Source organism: Frieseomelitta varia, unplaced genomic scaffold (assembly GCF_011392965.1).
Source record: "Frieseomelitta varia isolate USP_RPSP 00005682 unplaced genomic scaffold, Fvar_1.2 scaffold_1026, whole genome shotgun sequence".
In the NCBI taxonomy this organism is placed as follows: domain Eukaryota; kingdom Metazoa; phylum Arthropoda; class Insecta; order Hymenoptera; family Apidae; genus Frieseomelitta; species Frieseomelitta varia.
In genome coordinates, this window is record NW_025108669.1 from 28,086 (window position 1) to 44,686 (window position 16,601).

General features: G+C 31.9%; 3 protein-coding genes across 3 annotated transcripts; 1 reads left to right on the top strand and 2 right to left on the bottom strand.

Moving 5' to 3' along the window:
* Positions 1-377: 377 nt before the first annotated feature.
* Positions 378-5,919, bottom strand: LOC122527477 (dual specificity mitogen-activated protein kinase kinase hemipterous-like). The gene is made up of 8 exons (XM_043651705.1): positions 5,549-5,919; positions 4,620-5,077; positions 4,366-4,545; positions 4,155-4,289; positions 3,829-4,076; positions 2,017-2,712; positions 1,648-1,935; positions 378-1,566 (listed from the first exon to the last, which is right to left on the bottom strand). The coding sequence occupies exons 1-8, from the start codon at positions 5,703-5,705 to the stop codon at positions 1,431-1,433; spliced, it is 2,298 nt and encodes a 765-aa protein (XP_043507640.1). The 5' UTR covers positions 5,706-5,919; the 3' UTR covers positions 378-1,430.
* Positions 5,920-6,545: 626 nt separating this feature from the next.
* LOC122527530 (ATP-binding cassette sub-family F member 1) lies at positions 6,546-8,904 on the bottom strand. The gene is made up of 5 exons (XM_043651799.1): positions 8,462-8,904; positions 8,168-8,393; positions 7,460-8,105; positions 7,198-7,376; positions 6,546-7,125 (listed from the first exon to the last, which is right to left on the bottom strand). The coding sequence occupies exons 1-5, from the start codon at positions 8,812-8,814 to the stop codon at positions 6,631-6,633; spliced, it is 1,899 nt and encodes a 632-aa protein (XP_043507734.1). The 5' UTR covers positions 8,815-8,904; the 3' UTR covers positions 6,546-6,630.
* Positions 8,905-9,285: 381 nt separating this feature from the next.
* Positions 9,286-12,041, top strand: LOC122527523 (adenylate kinase 8). The gene is made up of 11 exons (XM_043651785.1): positions 9,286-9,381; positions 9,462-9,588; positions 9,670-9,761; positions 9,822-9,921; positions 9,993-10,085; positions 10,160-10,296; positions 10,814-10,991; positions 11,072-11,196; positions 11,269-11,378; positions 11,451-11,622; positions 11,703-12,041. The coding sequence occupies exons 1-11, from the start codon at positions 9,286-9,288 to the stop codon at positions 11,967-11,969; spliced, it is 1,497 nt and encodes a 498-aa protein (XP_043507720.1). The 3' UTR covers positions 11,970-12,041.
* The last annotated feature ends 4,560 nt before the right edge of the window (positions 12,042-16,601 follow it).

Genomic DNA, 16,601 nt, shown 5'->3' on the forward strand with positions numbered 1-16,601 from the left:
TCAGCTTAATAATTTTAAAAAATCTCATTGCTGCCGTTTCTACACGTTAATCTACATAGAAAAAATAAAACTAATGTAGTATCATTTTATTACTGACGAACTATAAATTAAGATTCCTGATAAAGAATTTTAATATAATTACTAATATTCACAATAAAATAAAAAGTGAAATTATTGTAACTAAATCAAATTATAATATAATAATGGCATCGCGCATGAGCGCATGACAAAAAGAAATTGCTTAACGTTACGTGGCAGTACACGATAAAAATACATTGTAACTAATAAATGGCAGCGTCAATGCGAGATAGTTTGTTAATGAATTAATCATAAGCTATGCTGATATTTAATGCAGGGTAAATGAAACAAATCAATAGTATCGTATAAATATAAGTTTATTTACATTGCAACAGATCCTTTTGTCAAATAAGCGACAAAGGTGATTACGAGTGAGACTGAACAAAATTAATGAATAAATGTTAATTAAAAATAATAATTACAACGTACTAGCCCAAACACGCCTCTTATTTTAAATAATATACATTTGTTGAATCTCGTAGAATTTAAGAGACGTGAATATTTTGCTTTCCTTACGGAATTTTCATTAATATTTTTTATAATTTGGTTTTCATTCAATCGATCCAGTGATTGCTGTACGCATTTAGTATTATTTTACAAACGATAACGAAATGAGAAAAATATCGCCATTACTAAGTCGAGTTGCAGAAATACTGCAAGGCCGTCCAAGGAAGAGAGAACTGCTCTACAAGTTTGGTTTCACATACTCTCGTTTGTCTCTCGATAAGAAAAGAAGCGTAAACGAAGAATGATAGGAACGGTTTACGCGTTCAGTACGATGCCGCATCTCCTAATAAAGATTTTCTTTTATCTTTTAGTTTTTTATTTTTTCTAATTTTTTTATTTTATTTTTGTCACTTTTTTTTAGAAAAACGTCGAACATACTACATTTATTTATATCTTTACAAGCAATATAAAAAGTTGAGCATCATATTGCATCAGTGATTGCATCCTATATAAATACACGTCGATAAGAGAGTTATTGACAAAGTAGTTCAACGCGATACGTTACAGCCACGAAAATCGTGCAAAAATGAATCCCAAAGACCATCCTCTCAAATTTAGAAGTCTAATTTTTCTTTTCGTGCTTCCGAACAATATTGTGTTCGATAATAACATCATACATAGTACGCATCCAAGTCTTTTTTTTAAAATACGTACATCAGAATTCACAATATCACTGAGTATTACAAACAATTATTTTTTGGTTTAGAAACTGTTTTAAAGTACAGTATGCACAAATCACTTATGTGCACAACCATCGTCGATTATAACACCATACATGTGATTAATTCAATTATTTTTATCGCATATGGCACCAACAAGAAATATGATTTAATCGTAACGGTGGGTTATGGAGGCGGAGGTCTCCTCTGAGGTTCGGGAGTGTAACGTAGTCGAGCTCGTACATGTTGAGGGCTACCAGGCACAGAATTGCTTTCCGACAATCTTCTTGGGGGAGGTTGAGGTGGAGAAGATGAAACATACCTTGAAGAGAATATATATTAGATTAAAAAATTGTAAAAAAAACTATATTTTATGTGTAATTAAAGCCAATAAAAGTAATACCTTCGTGCGAAAGAAGGAGAAGCTTGATCTATTAAATTTCTTCTAAGGGCAAGAGGAGATTCACCGCGACTTAATCTCGGCGGTGGTTCCGGTGAAGGAGCACGTTCGCTTCCAAGCCTAAGACGGACATAAGAAGCAAAACGCTTCTTAGCAGATTCTTTAGATCCACCCTGGACAGCTGGCATAACAGGTGAAGGATCTTGCTTCAATTGATGAGCAAAACGAGAAATTAACAATTCAGGGCTAGTTGAACCATGAGATCCTTGCGGAGGAGGTTCAGAAGGAAACCTGTAATAAGAAAAATGAACATAAATAATAATTACGTTATTAATCGTATCATAATAAATTAAAAAACTTGTCGTTACTTACCTTTTACGACTAATCATAGGACTACCATAAATATCTTGCGTTTGCGAATGAGTTTGAGGCACAGATGGAGTTTGTCCTAATCGTTGTTGAAGAAATGGAGAATAGCGCCCACTTTCGGTTGCTTGTATTACATTTGGAGGATCAACGTTTTCTCTTCTCCAAGGTGAATAATCACGAGCAAATGGACTTAAAGATCTAGAGACACCTTGCCATCTTTCTTTGCTGGTGTCTCGATCTTCCGTGAAGCGTCCATGATATGGCGAATAAAGCCTATTTCCTGAATCTATCGTGCTAGTATCCTGTCGGTAAGGAGAGAACGGTCTTCCTTCTTGCCTACCTTGTCCATTAAGAGAACAATGATTCGAAGAATAATCCCTATTTTGATCAACACGTTGTCTATATGGTGAATACGGTCGTTGAAAATTCGTTTCTGATGTATCCATATCATTGGACGAAGGAGGAGAAAACGGCCTAGAAATTTCCTTTCGTCTAAGTGCATATGGACTATAAGATACATAGTTCGCACCATTCTCACTATTTGATCGTTGATGAAATGGCAAAAAGCTGGAATTCTGCGAGTCTTTGGTAACATTGCTTCGTAGGAAAGCTGGTACTTCGGACTGAGCCCTCAGATGAGCTGTTTGTTTTAAAGATACATGACCCGTAACTCGTTGCTGCCACCCTGGCAATCTGAAACTGAATTTCATAATATTAAATTATAGTATTATATGATACAGAAAAAGAAATACTGATCCCCGAAAGTAGACTGAATCGTATAAATATGTCACTGGTATCCAAGATAATTGTATTGTTATGTTGATTCTGCAAAGAAATTGAGTTTATAGAGGGTTAATAGAAGTTAGAACGTTAATCATAGAATCATGCAACACAAATGAGGATAAAGGAATTTTTACCAAGGTAACAGGTCGTAAAGAATATCTGTGCTTAAAAACAGAAAATTCAAAATATTACATGCTAAAAACAAATAGAATGTTTAATTGATATTTTCTAATATTTAAAACAAAGATAAAAACACAAATATAACTATTTTATAATGACTGGAGTGTGCACAGGAAAAACTTATTTGTGCCACTGGCAAATCGCTACATAAACATAAAATAAATAAATGAATATTCAAATAAATAAAAACAATGCTTACCATGAGTAGGGGTTGAAGGGTGGGGTGTGTAACAGGCGCGTGCACAAACCAAACAACTCGAAATGAAAATCGGGCAGATTTTTGGATAATTGTGAGGTGTATTTTTTTTTAATTTTTTGGAGTTTATGGATAAATTTTTAAGGAAAATGGAAGAAAGGGCAGGGGCGAGGGAGAGGGGATGCTATGCTGCGCTGCCTCCCTCAAGCTCAACGCTGCAACACAATTTAACACGCACGCAAACTTTTAAAATGTATGGATAGGTTGTAAATATCGTTTGGCAATGAACAAAAGATAAATACATAAAAACTATTCAAAAATATTCAACAAAAATCCAACTTTAAAACAGCATAATTTTCGAGCCGTTTTAATACCTACCCATTAACCATGAATGCTGAAGTGTGTTAAAAATTTTTAAAATTAACATAAAAGAATAATACCCGGTTATTTTCAAACCAAACCAAATCATTATAATATTAGTTGGGAATTTCATGCCATGTTTAAAATTCTATTCATTTTCTATAGTATGATTTTTTCTAATAGCAGAGTCTACCATATTTCTTCAGTCACATGTTTTTTTTTAATCGAAAATTTCCTATTTAATAGCTGAAAACTATATTTTAATATTGACATATATTTATATATTAAGATTTTACCTTGGTTCTAATTGCTGCATAACTCTGCCAAACCATTGGCAATCAGAATTGAGAACTGAGGAGTTTGTTTCTTCATCTTGTGGTATATCATATTTTCGGATAAAAGGATGTTCCATGAGTTTATGATATTTCGGACGATGTTTATAATTTTTTGTAAGGCAACAACTCACAAAATTTCTAAATTCTTTCGAAAAAGGTGCATCTGATGGAAGGGAGGGAGGGTCATCTTGCACTACCCTGCTCAGTACCTACGAATTCATATAAATATAATAATCATTTTAAACAGTTTAAACACATTAAACAGTTGCTCAGTTTACTCAGTTTACCTCAAAATCAGTCTTACAGTCTCTGTAAGGAAATACTCCTGTAGCTAATTCAACTAAAGTGATACCCAAGCTCCAAACATCAGCTCTTATATCATAATCTGGCTTTGTTGGATCTGGAGGATCAATTCTTTCAGGCTATAAAAGTATAGTAACATGTTATAAAATAATTTCAAATTTTAGCATAACAAAAGATTAAATTAAATATACTCACAGCCATATAAGCAGCGCATCCTGCACTTCTAGTTTTTGCTTTACTATCAACTAATCTGCCAGATATACCAAAATCACATAATTTAACTCCTCCTCTTTCATCAAGAAGAATATTACTAGGTTTTACGTCTCTGTGAATTACACCATGTTTTTCTTTCAAATATGATAATGCTTTTACTGTCTGCAAAAATATAATTTTTTTAGTTAAATAATCTTGTGAATAGAATTAAATATAAGATTTATAATGTCACTTACTGCTACTGTAACTTTTCCTAAAAATTCTTCTGGCATTGCTTGCCTAGTTCTTTTTAGTAATTTATCTAAACAAGTTGCCATTAGTTCCATACAAATCCATACATCAGATTCAGTGATAAAACAACCCAAACATTGCACAATATATGGACAATCATGTGATTTCAATACCACATCAAGATCCATAATTATCCTTTTATTCTCCTCTGCATTACCAGAACGTCTCATTTGTTTAACAGCAATGAGTACTCCACTAGGTTTATGTCTCATTTTAACAACATGTCCACAGGTACCATTTCCCAATTCACCTAGATGTTCTAAGTCTTTCATTTCAGTTTGATACTTCTGACCATTAATATTTAAAATACCATTCATTTTCATAATTTCTTGTAGTTTTGATTCAAATTCACTATCTTGTTTCTTTGGAGGTATCTGTGAAACTTTCAGTGTTGGAATTGGAGCTGTATTCAAGATCAGAATTAAAAGTCATTTTTAAGCTTAACTAAATATATAAGGAGTGACATACATTCTTTAATAACAAAACAATCTTAAATATGTTTTATTAATGAAAATTAGTTCATTTAAAAACAAATAACAATTCAAAATTAAATTTAAAAAAAAAATCATTCTTATAATTATAAAGAGATTTTTCTTTAAAAGAGATGCATTGTTTTTTTTTAGACATATTGTTGTTTATCTCAAAAAAAATGTTGCGCATATAAATATTAGTTCATTAGTAGATTGAATGAAATAAACTACGCGTTAAATAGGGATACCAAAAAAGTATCGTATATAGATCAACAGAATAAATTGTGATGATCAACATAACCTGTACGGTAAGTAATGAAAGTAAAATTCAATTGTAAATTTTTAGAAAAGACGTCAAGAAAATATTTTATTATTTTCACAAATGTTATTCGAATTAAACTTACGACGTGAAGCAGAACTCGAGACAGATCCCGAAGATGATGATTGAAGGCTAGTTCCTGATCCAACCTCGCTGCTCTGTCTATCTCTGTCTCTTGATTCATTTTCTGCTCTAAGACGTTCTTGTAAATTCAGAATCTTATTCTCCAGAGTACTGGACATTGCGACGGTCTTTTGAAACACTATCAAATTCACCGCGGGACACCACCTCGCACAAAATATTTGACAATTTTCACATCACTCGTCTGCCCTTTTTGGCAGCGAACATTGCGCCGCCGGTTATACGCATTTCAGTAGAACCAACTTTCTTTACATTTCTTAGAAATCACTAGAGCAGTTCATGATAAGAAAATTTTTGCATCTTTTAAACAATATGATATTTGTGTGTATGTATCATATGTTTGTTTTATCATAAAACATATGATACATACATACATATATATAAATAAATAAATAAATAAATATATATATATATATATATATATATATATGTGCGTGTATGTATCAATGTTTTATGTGTATGTATGTATATATATGTATATATATATATTCTCATTTTTATATAAAATTTATATATGTTATACATATTATTTAAGTAGAGATCAATATGTGAATTATTTCTATTTTTTTTTTTTTTTTTTTTGTTCAAACATAAAGTAAATATTTATAAAATACAATTATATGGAACTTAATAATACGCATGTAAATAAATATTTCTCTGAAAACTTGATATCTAATCACCGAAACGAATTATTATAATTGACAAGCCTGTACTAAATTAAAAGAATTAGAATATTTCAATTCTATAGGTAAAACTCTCGCATTAAAAATTTCAATTTTTTATGTTCATGATAATTATCCATATTTTAACTATTAAAATATGACAATCAATGATCAAAGCAACCAATCAAAAACATCACGCGTTTAAAATACTAATCGTCATATTTTAAATATAATAGTAAAAACTCAAGTGACATTATAGAAAAGCTGATATTAAGAAAATAATGTATATATAAAATATTTATTTGAAGGAATCAATTTTATGGGCCACTGAAAAATATTACTATTTTACACAAAGGAGAGATATTCATTGTAGAACAGCTGCATTCGCGGCTATACTTGGATTGTTAATAACTTCTCCCAAACTTTCCAGTAATTCTTTCCTATAATCATCAAAATCTCCATCAATTTCATTTATCTGTTGATTTTCAATTACATATAAACAACATTCTGTATCTCTAATTAAACGTTCATCGTGAGAGACGATAATAACTCCTCCCTTGTAATCATTAATAGCTTCAGCTAACGCATCAATTGATTCTATGTCCAAATTATTTGTCGGTTCGTCTAAAATTACAACATCAGGTGCATTTAAACATAATTCAGCTAATGCGACTCGAGCTTTTTGACCTCCCGATAAATCTTTCATTTTAATTGTATGTGCATGAGAACTAAGTCCAAATGTTCCTAATTGTTTCCTAGCTTTCTCATATGGCAAATCGAATAAACGCATGAGATATTCCGACGGTGTTTCTTCAGCTGTTAGATGTTCACCAGAATGCTGGTCAAATTTTCCTATCCTCTAAAAGTAATAAAACAATTTAAATATACAAATTTGTCTTAAATAATAAAATTAATTTTTATTTCTACTTACTAATCTGTGATTTCTTATCAATTCCCCCTTTAAAGGTTGTAAATCACCTATTAATAATTTCAAAAATGTAGATTTACCGACACCATTAGGTCCAACTATGGCTATTCTAGAATTTAAATCAATACCAAAATCAACGTCTATAAATAACAGTTTTTGCCCTTCATAAGCAAAAGTTACATCTGGAATGAAATATGAATTTTCAAAATCATTCAAAGTCATTTTTTACAATATGAAGTTAATATATCAAATATCAATAACATACTATGAAGACCAAGAATTGGTGGTTGTAGTGGAGGTGGATCAGGAAAACTAAATTTCACTATATAATCTCGAGGTTTCTGCAATAATTCCGTAGGTGCATTGTCATCTTCTTGTTTTTGCATTTTTGTTCTATTTTTTTCCTGTTTTCTAGTTAAGACTTCTTTCTGTTTCTTTTCAGCTTGTTTTTTACTTTGCCCAGAAGCTTTCAAATCTTTAAGTCGTTTTTCTTGTTTCTCATATGCTTTAATCATTTCTTTTTTCTTTTGCTCATACATCTTCTTAAACATACTATAATTTCCCTTGTAATAAAATAACTTTTGTTGATCTAAATGAATTATATCTGTACATACATTATCTAAGAAACTCTGATCATGAGAAACGATAAGTAAAGTTTTTTTCCAAGCTTGAAGATAATTGTCTAACCAAATAACAGCATTTAAATCTAAATGATTTGTTGGTTCATCAAGTAACAATAATGTTGGTTCTAAGAAAAGAGCTCTAGCAAGAGAAACACGCATACGCCAACCACCAGAAAAATTTTTTGTTGCACGATCTTGCATGGCACGACTAAATCCTAGACCAGCAAGAATTCTTCTAGCACGTGGTTCTGCAGAATCTGCACCAATAATTTTTAACTCCTCATAAACCTATAAAAAAAATATATTATCATAACACAATGATGAAAATATGTTTATATTTAATAAATTACCTCTTGTAGTCTGTTTTGGACAGAAGTATCTCCTTGTTCTACTAATTCTTCTAATTTTTTGCACTCATCTATTAATTCTTTACATTTTACATCTGCATTAAGTACCACTTCTACAGCTGGTGTATCATCAGCAATAACTTCTTGTTCACAGTATAGAACATCAATATTAGGTGGAATAGCAAAAGCTCGCTTTGCTATATGGCGAAGTAAAGTAGTTTTCCCATGACTAAAATAAATAACAAAGAATTCGTAAGATGTCAAAATAATATTTCAAAAAAATAATATAATACATACCCATTTGGTCCTACCAATCCATAACGTCTGCCTTGTGCAATTAATAAGCTGGCATTGGTAAATAATTCTTTTCCTTTTGCAGCAATACTGAAATTTTCTACCTTAATGTCAACAGCATTTTCTAATTGTTGATTACCACGCTGTAGACTTTGAGTCTGAGAAACAGTGAAATTAGTTTCAAGTTCGCTATGACCCTGACCACCGGTTTTCGTTAACATTTCCATCGTTTTTTCATATTCTTGTTGTTTTTTTAATTTTTTCTTTTCTTTATGAGTCAACTTTTTTCCTACTTCTTCCACTTCCATATCAGATATTTTTTTCGTGACATTTAATATTTTTTTATCGGTTGACATACTGAAATGTGCACCTGGTTAACTAACCTCAATATTGCACACTATCCACACTTACTCGAGATCTAGTATAAGTAGCACAAAAAATACAAAAACACGTGGCGCCATCCAATTCCCCGCATATCTTATAATAGTGCAGTGATTTATAAATATAGATATAACAATAAGAATAATAAGAATAATAAAATTATTATTTTCCACCAAATTTTTTTTTCAATAAAATATTAGAAAGAAAAATTATATTAATTTAAAAAATATAAATGTTATATTCCTTTCTAAACATATGTAACATCATTGATGACACAGATAAAAAAAATACCATTGACTAATAGTCAATGATAATACATATATGACATATTTATAACAATTGAAATAAACGTATTAAATACCATTATAAATGTGTTGAATTTTCACGATATAATAAAACGAGATAATAGTATTATTTAATTTTTTGTGAATATTTTAGTATAAATCATGGCAGAATTACAGGAAATAGAGAAAAAAGGGCGTGCCATTAATGCAAAATTCGTAGCATATATGGAGAAACATCGCTTATATGAATTATTTTACGTAAATAACCTATGTACTATAAATATATCCAATAACATATATGTAAATTAATTTATCAAAGTCTTACTATATATATATAGGAAATAGCAATTCAATTAATGATTGAAAAACCCGAAGATCATGTTGTGTTTATAAAACAATACCTTCGATCTGCTGTTAAGAAGCTTAATATTTCTAACATTATCCTTATTGCACCTACAAGTTTTGGTAGATAAAATTAGATTTCTTGAAATCGCCTATTCTGAAGTTTAGTTGCTCAAATTCAGAAAAAATATTTTTTATAAACAGATAGAATCGCCTTAGCTAAAGTTCTTCAGAAAGAATTGGGGGTACATCCCTTAACCTTGAAAGATCTTCGTAACGTTTGCTCTCAACATGATGTAAGAAAAAGTATTTATACATTTGTTTCATCTTCTCAAAAAATAAATGTTTTTTATTAGGATGGTTGTCACTGCAAAGAATCGCAAGATCTTGCATATGCAATGAGAAAGATTTTAGAAAACGAAGCTACTATTCGTGAAAGTGGATGGATATTAGTTGGTAATATATTCTATACATTCTAACATAATTAAAAAGGATGGTATGCTTAATTATGCTGGTTTGTCACAAAGATTTACCAAGAACAAAAAGAGAAGCACAAATATTCCAACGCACTGGAATAATACCGACGCACGTGATACAACTTATAGTTTCAAATGACACTGGTAAAATTATAAGAAAGAATAGAATTAAAAATATTCTTAAATTCGATAAATTTATATAATTTTTGTTGTTTTAGAGAAGTCGAAAATTTGTACAGATATATTCGCTTATTGTAAAACATGTGAGCCTACAAATACTTCGAAAAATATGAAACATCGTCGTTACTTGAAAAATTTGCGAGACTTGCGGGAAGTATACGGACATTGTTTAATTGTTAGTTACACTTTTAACCTTTAGGAAATCGGCATTTTTTCACAAAAAAATGTGATAGTGATTTTCTTCTTCAAAAAATTCACGTACATATACAATCAACATGTGTATAGAATATGTAGGTTTGTATAAAGCCATTAAAATAATTTTGTTGGTCCAGAGCAATGTAAAATTTTTAATATTTTTAAATTTTACAAGTAAATTATTATAAGGATTTTCTATATCGCTGATTGCAAATGGGATTGTAAAAATGTTTGTTTTACAATAATTTTAGTAACTTAAATGAATAAATAGACAATGTGTCCAGTTTAATTGGAAATACTCACATGTCTCGAAAAATATGAATCATACAAAAAAGTAGTAGTAAGGGCAACTATGTTCTTATATATTTCTGACTTTATACTTTAAATGATTATTAAGTAGTATAACCTTTTCCTATCCTCTAAAAAAAAATTTTTATCTTTATATATTGATGAATAGCGAAAACAAAGTTTTTTTACTTTAAAAATTTTATTTCAAGGAGGTTGAAGTAGGTATTAGGACCATCAATGAACTTGGAAAAGATTGTGCAAAATTAGCAAAAATAAAAAAACATTGTGGAGCACCGTCGCTCTTCCGCATTGCGCTTGTTGGATCTAGAGGATCTGGTTGCACCACATTAGCAAAATACTTGGCCGAACGATTCAACCTCGTTCATAGTAACTTTTATTTACTTCAGTTTCTTTTCATTGTTTAATATGTAATTCTTTATGAATATAAATATTGCTATCTATTTTAGTTGATTACGATCAAATCATGGAACAAGCACGTTTACAACAAAATCCTTTAGGAAAAATGCTTCGGACATTTGAGGACAAATGGGGAGGAAGACCCAAACCTGAACTTAGAATACAAGTCGTTGAAGTATAAAAATACTAATAAAACCAACTAATTTTTGGCATCAATGATTTTGCGCTATAATGTTAATATTTCCAGAAATATATATCTGAATACGAGTGTTTAAAAAGGGGTTGGGTTTTAACTGGTTATCCAAAAACCGTAGAAGATTTTAAATTACTAGACTTAAATCCCACACCTCCAAATAGGTAAATAAGAAAGACAAATATTCAAAGCATTCGTAAAAGTGTTCACAGTATGTAACGTGATAAAAATTTTAGAGTAATATTTGTAGAAGTAAATGGTGACGTCTGTAGGGAAAGACTGCTTAATCGTAGATACAATTTTGTCACTGGAAGCAAGCATATTTTGTCAACAACAAATTATGCCGATAACGATGACTGTAAATTAACTGTACACCCGAGAGATCTCAGGTTAAATGTTGAACGAGATGTAATTATTATAATTAAATCTAATTTTTCTTGTTGTTTCCACAATTTTACAAAATTATAATAATTTCTACAAAATTACAGCTTCAAGAGTATGAAGAAAACGTGACTGATATGATGCGGTATGCAGGCGAATCTGCGATAAAAATCGATGGTAATGAAGAAGAAAGAATCGTTCGAGAACAAATAGAAGCAATTATAATGCGTCCAATTTCATCCTGGCAATCGAGAGTACCAAAACCTCCACCCCTGATTGACCCAATGAATATCGAATTTGATCCTTGTGACGAACCAGATTCTAGCGTGTTCGATAATATACGTGCACCTGAGACGACCTACACTTTTATCTAATTTATAACTCCTATTTTGGTCTTCTATAGGGATAGGAAACGGGATACTCCTAGTACATCCTGTTATCCTGATACACAGAGCATCTTATTTTCGCAACATCACACCATTTGCATGGTGTCATATATGAATTTTCTTAATACATACAATGTTTAGAACTATTTTTATAATTTTTATTATTTGAAGAAAAAATTACTGATATGAATAAATTTCGATACGAAATTTAAGAAATATGGTACTTGTATTTTCTTTCAATAATTTTCACGTTAATAAATTTTAGTGAAGATTTAGGAGTAGGATCGAGGATAACGTAGACTATACGTCAACCTGTTTGGGAATCGCACCACGGATAGTATATCGATATGGAAGTGAACAGAATCTTATCTTGTTAAGAAAATCGTACTGTTGAATATACAGTGTAGTTGAATTAAGGACATCACATGCCTACATTAATGAGAATAATTACCTCAAACGCGAAGCATATTTCCGGATTAAGAACGTATAGGATAGGATAGGTCGCACGCGATTGTAAAATGCAGAACTTGCTACGAACAGATGAAATCCTGCTTGCTTTACCCAGCAGTTAATAAAACCTTTACGTTTCTGAAGAGAAAGTCAAATTACTTGGTGTCTTGCATATTAGGAAAATGTAGTGGATGTGATATTATCGAGTCATTCGTGGATTAATTGCAAGAACAAGCATCACTTTATTGGACATATAATTCAACAAAACATTTTTAATTTATTGTTTATTTCTGCATAAAAAATGGAATTCATAAATAACATTGATCGAAACTTGTATAAATATAAAATTGCAGTTCATTCATCGATCGGAACTTATTTCTGTAAAATGTAGTAAAACTGTGTAGACCCCGGAAGAAAAGAGGAAACGTGGGTTAAGGAAAGTAGAATCAGATGGAGGTAGAATGTAAGGAAATACCGCACAAATGTCAAAAAAAATATTGTAGTATAAAATTATCATTGGAAGTATTGAGATAATTTAATTCTAAACTGAACAAGAATATATCTTCGGAATCTTTGGAATTCTGGAGAGTAACTAATTAATCTTTATTTTCTGTTTTATTGATAACATAAAAATGTCTGTAATGTTTTCTGCAGATTTAGTTGTATGCTGTTAAACAATCTGATTGAATTAACGTAAATATTATATTTTATTAAGTATTTACTACAAGGATGCTGGATAGGATATCCATATGCTTTACATCGTACGTGATATCTTTTATCTTATCATATCAGCAGAATGTAGCGATTGTGTTTACATATATATCTCCAGGAATTTTGCGTTACTCGTCACACTGATAAAAGAAAGCATCTAAAAGGACAAGGATGTATCTCGAGCTATTAGAAATACTTCAAAAGGCGAAATAAGCTCGAGTATCAGGATAGAAGGAAGCACGTGAAACACGGCAAGATGACCTCTGTTTTCGATATGCGTTATCCTACTGGAAAATCTGCAATCCTATACTCCATAGATATGCCGAGTATGCATTGAAAATGAAATGTGTATTACATAATCATCATACCACAGACAAGATCATACATATGCAGAAATATTTTTTTTTTTTGCTAGTATTGCAGATGCATTAGGCTGGCATAACATCGCAACAATCATCTTATTAGGATTATGTCAATTTCCAACTTTCAATAGCCTGAGACATTAGACATATTTTATAATGTATTTACAAAATATCGCTGGATTTTAGTTCCTTTTATTTTTTTCTCGAAATCCTTTCGATTATTATTGGTAGTCTCATTTTTAAAATTAAGATAATCCTTCATTTATTTTCATTCACCGAAAATAAGAAAACACACACACATACATATGTATGTACATATACACATATACATATATACATATAGATATGTACAATGCGTTCGTCAATGTGATGACACGTGTTTATATCTTACAAACATCCAATCGCATCAGGATATCATGCGAACAGGTATTTCGATGTCGAATCGATCCCTTTCAAGCTTCCTGAATTTCCGCAAGTTTCCAAGCATTAAGCACAAGCATTTCGTCGATTAAGAATCCATATAAGATGAAATTTTCTCTCGGCCGATCAAACGAAAGGTTTCTTTTCCGTTCGAGGAAACGTTCGAACAACCTCCGAGACTCATCAATGTCCTGTCACTCGTCAACTGCGTGGCGCCAGAAGCATTCGCACTATCAGGATTTCATAACTTCGAAAAGGGATTCGCACGAATCTCCAGGACCTCGAATCTAGCGATAGATACGTATTCCGCTCCAGTATTCTTACCAGGATGCTAGTAACGATTCACCACCGTGGATGTTGTTCTCGTGTTTACCACAGTTCCTTGGAAAATCAATTACGTTTGTAAGAAAGTATCAAAGAAGTCAGATTCGAAATAAGCAACGAAAAATTTGAATTTGAAAATGAACACCTGCTGTTTTGTACTTTTAAATACTGGAAACCATTAATTAAAAATTTCAGAAAATAACGGCGAAAATGAGACGCAAGATATTGCACTTCTTCTTCGTCTGAATTTATTATTTTTCATTGAACGTGTTTCGTCTTCTGTATATCTTAATTTTGCCTGTGTATCACAGGCAATCATAAAACGAGTCGCGCATGCCGCCGAAAAAAATTCCAGATATTCGGATGGATTTCCGATAACAGACAACACAGCTATATGTACACAGTGTATATAGTATGCTACTATGTGGCCGCTCTCAAATGAAACAAATATTGATTCGATTCAATCAGCGGCTTGCAAAATTGCTTATATCTTGTACCATTAATGCTTACAATATATTACCAATATATTATAAATACATTCTGCATTTTATTGATGAATCAATATAATTCGCATTTTATGCAGGATAGGTCGAGCAATTGGTTCGATATTTATTATATTAAACTGATAAATGCTAAGATGGTTTAAATAAGATTTCTTTCGATTTGACGTTTTCATCGAAGTTATAGACAGATGAATTAAGCATGCACCAAGTTTCACACCAAGATATCAGTTGCAAATTGAAAACACTCGTTTCTATTATTCATGCACTCGCAATTAATCAAACAAGATGATCGATCTTCGACTAAATAACATGTTCGAAACACATTTGCGTCCAGCGAGATACTGTTAGCAGCTCAAAACTATTTGAAACTCATTAGAAACTATTCCAAAAATGTAATCAAAATATTCAATTTTTGTAATATCAAATTCTTTTTTAAGATGCACGAATTTTTGAAATAATCTTTCCGTTTTGTTTCGTTTATTCATAATAATATTGGTAACGCTAGTTGGCTGTTGATCTAATTTTTAAAGAAAATTCGATACATTCAAATACATTTTTACCTTCGCTAAAAAAAAATTGGTAGACGACGTTTCACAAGCACCGATATAGCTAAAAGTATCACCGAGTTATCGTTCAAAAGAAACAATGTTCGCTGCCTCTTAAAACCCGGCAGCCTCTGGGCGTTTAAGTCCTCAAACCGTTCTAATTGAGGTTCCTCCTCGTTACCGCGAAAGAGTTACCGGAAACAATGGCTGGAACAAGTAGATGACAATTGCACGTAGCAAGCAAGCATACTCCCTAACAAAAGCGTGCCTACCAGTCCTCGTTTTGGCTATCTTTCATCGTCTCCTTCTTACTTCTCGTCTCCGCTATTGTTCCCTTGTGCAACGGCAACAAACGTCAGTGTCAGGTAACGAGTAACGAAGCGTCCTTCGTACCTCTCGAGATATCGAGACAGCTACCTCCGGAATACCGGACGAGAGTAAACTTCTAGAAAACAACCGCAACAAGACCACTGAAGATTAAGTTGTTGGAAAACTATAAACGCGAATGCTTTCCGACGTGAAACGATCATGTAACATGCTCATTGGCCATTTAATTCCTAGAATTTTCTCTATCGTTCCAGCTTTTACGAGAGTATACATGAAATAATAAATTTAAAAACGAGTATAGTTACGTAGGTACAGAAAGAAATGTCTGAAAAATATTCGTTTCACATGATTTATTTTAACGGCGATAATTTATCTTATAATCTCGGTTAGTGAAATTTTTATTAATACTTTGTTATTAATAATAATGGAATGTAAGTACTCAAACGGTTTTCAATTATTTCTATTCACCTCCTAAATTTCAAAGTTCGATAGCTACTTCCGACATTTATTGATAATATCGCGACAGTTTATAGACAGCGCTTGTAATGCGATTGCGACACAGTATCGGCGCAATTACCGGCGAACACCTGTAATTATTTTAATTATTGCCACGAATCGATCAAGCATCGAAAGTCTGGCCGACGAGTTTCGCTTTACGAAACTAATTTAATTAGTAACCTTAAGCACGATGCACACGATTGCGGATAATAGGACGGGGAGGGGAGGGACGTGGCAAGAAAGGATACGGAGGTCAGACGATAAGGCCATTAACAGTACAATTAGCCGTGCGCTGGAATTTTTAAAAGAGAAACGAGCCCCGTGCAAAGGTTTTTACCTAATTTCGCGAGAAAGGGTGAAAGAACGAAGAAAATGGGAAATCCTCGGGTCGAACGCGGCAGAGACAGAAGAGCTCCGCGGAGTTGTACGGAAGAAAAGAAAAAAAAAAAACGAGCCGAAGCTGACTACGCGGCGAGTTAC

What these genes read in the sequence shown, in the direction of transcription:
- LOC122527523 (XM_043651785.1), top strand. Translation starts at nt 9,286, where the DNA reads ATGGCAGAATTACAGGAAATAGAGAAAAAAGGGCGTGCCATTAATGCA. An exon ending in GCTTATATGAATTATTTTAC is followed by an intron (nt 9,382 to 9,461) that starts GTAAATAACCTA and finishes ATATATATATAG; the next exon opens with GAAATAGCAATTCAATTAAT. An exon ending in AAGTGGATGGATATTAGTTG is followed by an intron (nt 9,922 to 9,992) that starts GTAATATATTCT and finishes TTTGTCACAAAG; the next exon opens with ATTTACCAAGAACAAAAAGA.
- LOC122527530 (XM_043651799.1), bottom strand. Translation starts at nt 8,814, where the DNA reads ATGTCAACCGATAAAAAAATATTAAATGTCACGAAAAAAATATCTGAT. An exon ending in ACCAATTCTTGGTCTTCATA is followed by an intron (nt 7,377 to 7,459) that starts GTATGTTATTGA and finishes ATTTCATTCCAG; the next exon opens with ATGTAACTTTTGCTTATGAA. An exon ending in TGATAAGAAATCACAGATTA is followed by an intron (nt 7,126 to 7,197) that starts GTAAGTAGAAAT and finishes TATTACTTTTAG; the next exon opens with AGGATAGGAAAATTTGACCA.
- LOC122527477 (XM_043651705.1), bottom strand. Translation starts at nt 5,705, where the DNA reads ATGTCCAGTACTCTGGAGAATAAGATTCTGAATTTACAAGAACGTCTT. An exon ending in ATGCAGCAATTAGAACCAAG is followed by an intron (nt 2,713 to 3,828) that starts GTAAAATCTTAA and finishes TATGAAATTCAG; the next exon opens with TTTCAGATTGCCAGGGTGGC. An exon ending in TCTCCTTCTTTCGCACGAAG is followed by an intron (nt 1,567 to 1,647) that starts GTATTACTTTTA and finishes ATTCTCTTCAAG; the next exon opens with GTATGTTTCATCTTCTCCAC.